We start from the raw sequence: 2,449 nt of genomic DNA, 5'->3' as shown, positions 1-2,449 counted from the left end.
AGACAGAAAATAATAAATGCTAGCGGGGATGTGGAGAGATTGGGACTCTCATACACTGCTGGTGGGACTATGATGTGATACAAACACTATGGAAAGCAATATGGTGATTCCTTAGAAAGCTAGAATTGGAGATACCATTTGACCCAGCAATCCCATTACTAGGTATACATCCTAGAGAGGTGAGAGCCAGGACAGGAACAGATACATGCACATCCATGTTCATTGCAGCACTATTTACAACAGCAAAACGATGCTCATCAGCGGAAGAGTGGATGACCAAACCACGGTTCATACATACAACGGAATGCTATGCAGCACTAAAGAATAATGTAGAGTCTGCAAAGCACCACATAATATGGATGAACTTGGAGGACATTATGCTGAGTGAAAAAAAGTCACTCACAGAAGGACAAATACAGTATTAGTTCGTTTTTGTGGAGGGTCAAGGAAAGGTTTATATATGGAGGGAAACTTTGTTGGTTGCCTGGGGTGGGAGGGGAGGGGAGGAACACTGCAAAAAGCAAGCATTGACCTATGTCACTTTAGTTTTGTGTACTTCACTGTACATAAATTATATTTCAATAAAATGCATTATAAATAAATAAATAGACAGGTAGGTAAATAGATAAATAAGTAAATGAATGAAACCACCGGGCAGTGACAAGCACTAAGCTGTCGGGAGAGGTCGTTCCCAGAGGCGACTGGCAGTGAGGACAGGTGAGCTTTACCTGCTCTGCAGACTTGTTATTTTTTGTGTTTTGTTTCATTTTTGTAATTGGGAAGAAGTCGATTTCTATTTTGTGAAATAAATAGATAAATAAACAGCCACTGCCAAGACTGCTTTGGTTCCCTTCCCAAACACTTCAGCCTTAATCTCAGTTCTCTGAAAACATTCCTTAGCTAAATAAAATAAACGCATCTCAAGGTTTTTCCTTTACTTTAAATGTTGGTGAACTGCTCAGAAATCCAAAAAGCCTTATATATACATATACACATGACGGTAATGACAACTTATGATCAAGCACTTATTGCTTAAGTTTCCTATTAATCCTCAGTATATCACAGCAACATTTTAAAGACTGCTCTTAAACTCTGCCAAAATGTACAGATGCGCACAGGCCAGCTACCTTCACAACGCTGAAAGAAATCAAAGTGTTAGACAACACTGAAAAGGACTTCTTTTTTAAAAACAAAACTAAAATATTCTTTTGGATCTGAGTATACAACAAGCGCACTGTCACTGACCCCAGCATTCACCTTTTATGAAGTGAACAAATACAGGTTCTTTGAATCCCACTATCCATTGACTATATGTAATCCCATCTCCCCTCACTACGCATTCAATTCCTGAGACATTTCTACCGACCCAGCAGCCCTTCCCAAAAGATTTATGCTTAGGGATATAAAGCCAATTTCAAAACAAACAAGCAAACAGCAAACATACGCTGCAGGAAAATGTACATGAGTGCACACACGTGCCCACATGCACACCAAAGTTCACGCTATGAAAGAAGTTTGAGTCATTCACCGTTTCCTCACGAGCACACACACACACACACATCAGCGCCGTAGAAGGGGGTGTGCTCCCCAACCCTGCCACAGGTTTCTGGCTGCCCCCCAGCCCGCTCCAGCCCCCCAGGGAGAGGCGCCTGGGGAGAGGCGCGTGGGGAGCGGTGGGGCAGCAGGCAGCGGGGCAGGTGACAGTCCACCAGCAAAGGCCATCTACCTGCAAAGGCGGAGCTGCTGACATCTGACCGCGACTCGGAGTCATCCTCCAGGGCCTCCTCTTCCCCCACCAGCACTCTGCCTGTTGGGTGAGGCAGGGACAGCCCTCTTAGTTGGCCCGAAGGGAGGACGTGAGAAACTAAAGAGACCACATTCCAAGTTGAAAGCCATCGGCGTATCTGACTACCCTCCCGTGCAGTGCCCATCTGACGCAGGCACGCTCATATCACTAGAGTGCTGAACCCCAAGCACGCGGAGACGTTCTCAAGCTGGCACTGAAATCAGTAAGCCTATGAGGAGAAAGAGTCAGGCGTCCGAAGCTGTCATCACAGGACGGGAGACCTGGGAGAGCCAGACCGACCGGCCTGCTGTCCTTCTCTGCGTTTCCCACCATCTCTGTCTTTGGCAGTCTTCCCACTTTTCTATTGCTCTCTCTTAGTGAAAAATACCAGGTCTTCCTTCTCTGAAAGGTTTCTGCCTTACAGAGATTTTACTGTATTTTAATAATTAAGAACTATTTCTTGATTTAGATTATTATTAATGTTGAATCATTTTACTATTTAACCTTAAAAATGGTAGGTTCTAGCTAGACAAAGCCAATTCTGTTACCCCTAGAACAGTCACATCATGGCCTCAATGGAACACCAGAATTTACACATAAAACTTTTGTACCTAAGTTCACCTTTGTATCTTTTAATTTGCTAGATTTACTGGCTCACAATCA

At 43.9% G+C, this 2,449-nt stretch overlaps 1 protein-coding gene across 1 annotated transcript in view; it reads right to left on the bottom strand.

Annotated features, from left to right (window-relative positions):
- HTT (huntingtin) overlaps positions 1-2,449 on the bottom strand; it is a 188,906-nt gene that overhangs the window by 123,564 nt on the left and 62,893 nt on the right. Inside the window, exon 11 of the mRNA XM_042782637.1 lies at positions 1,727-1,807. Coding sequence (XP_042638571.1) covers positions 1,727-1,807 — 81 coding nt within the window. The remainder of the gene's footprint in view (positions 1-1,726; positions 1,808-2,449) is intronic.

The sequence above is a fragment of the Orycteropus afer genome, unplaced genomic scaffold, assembly GCF_000298275.1.
Source record: "Orycteropus afer afer isolate SDZICR_OR568_19922 unplaced genomic scaffold, OryAfe1.0 scaffold00398, whole genome shotgun sequence".
Classification (NCBI taxonomy): Eukaryota; Metazoa; Chordata; class Mammalia; order Tubulidentata; family Orycteropodidae; genus Orycteropus; species Orycteropus afer.
This window is presented reverse-complemented; position numbering and strand designations above follow the sequence as displayed.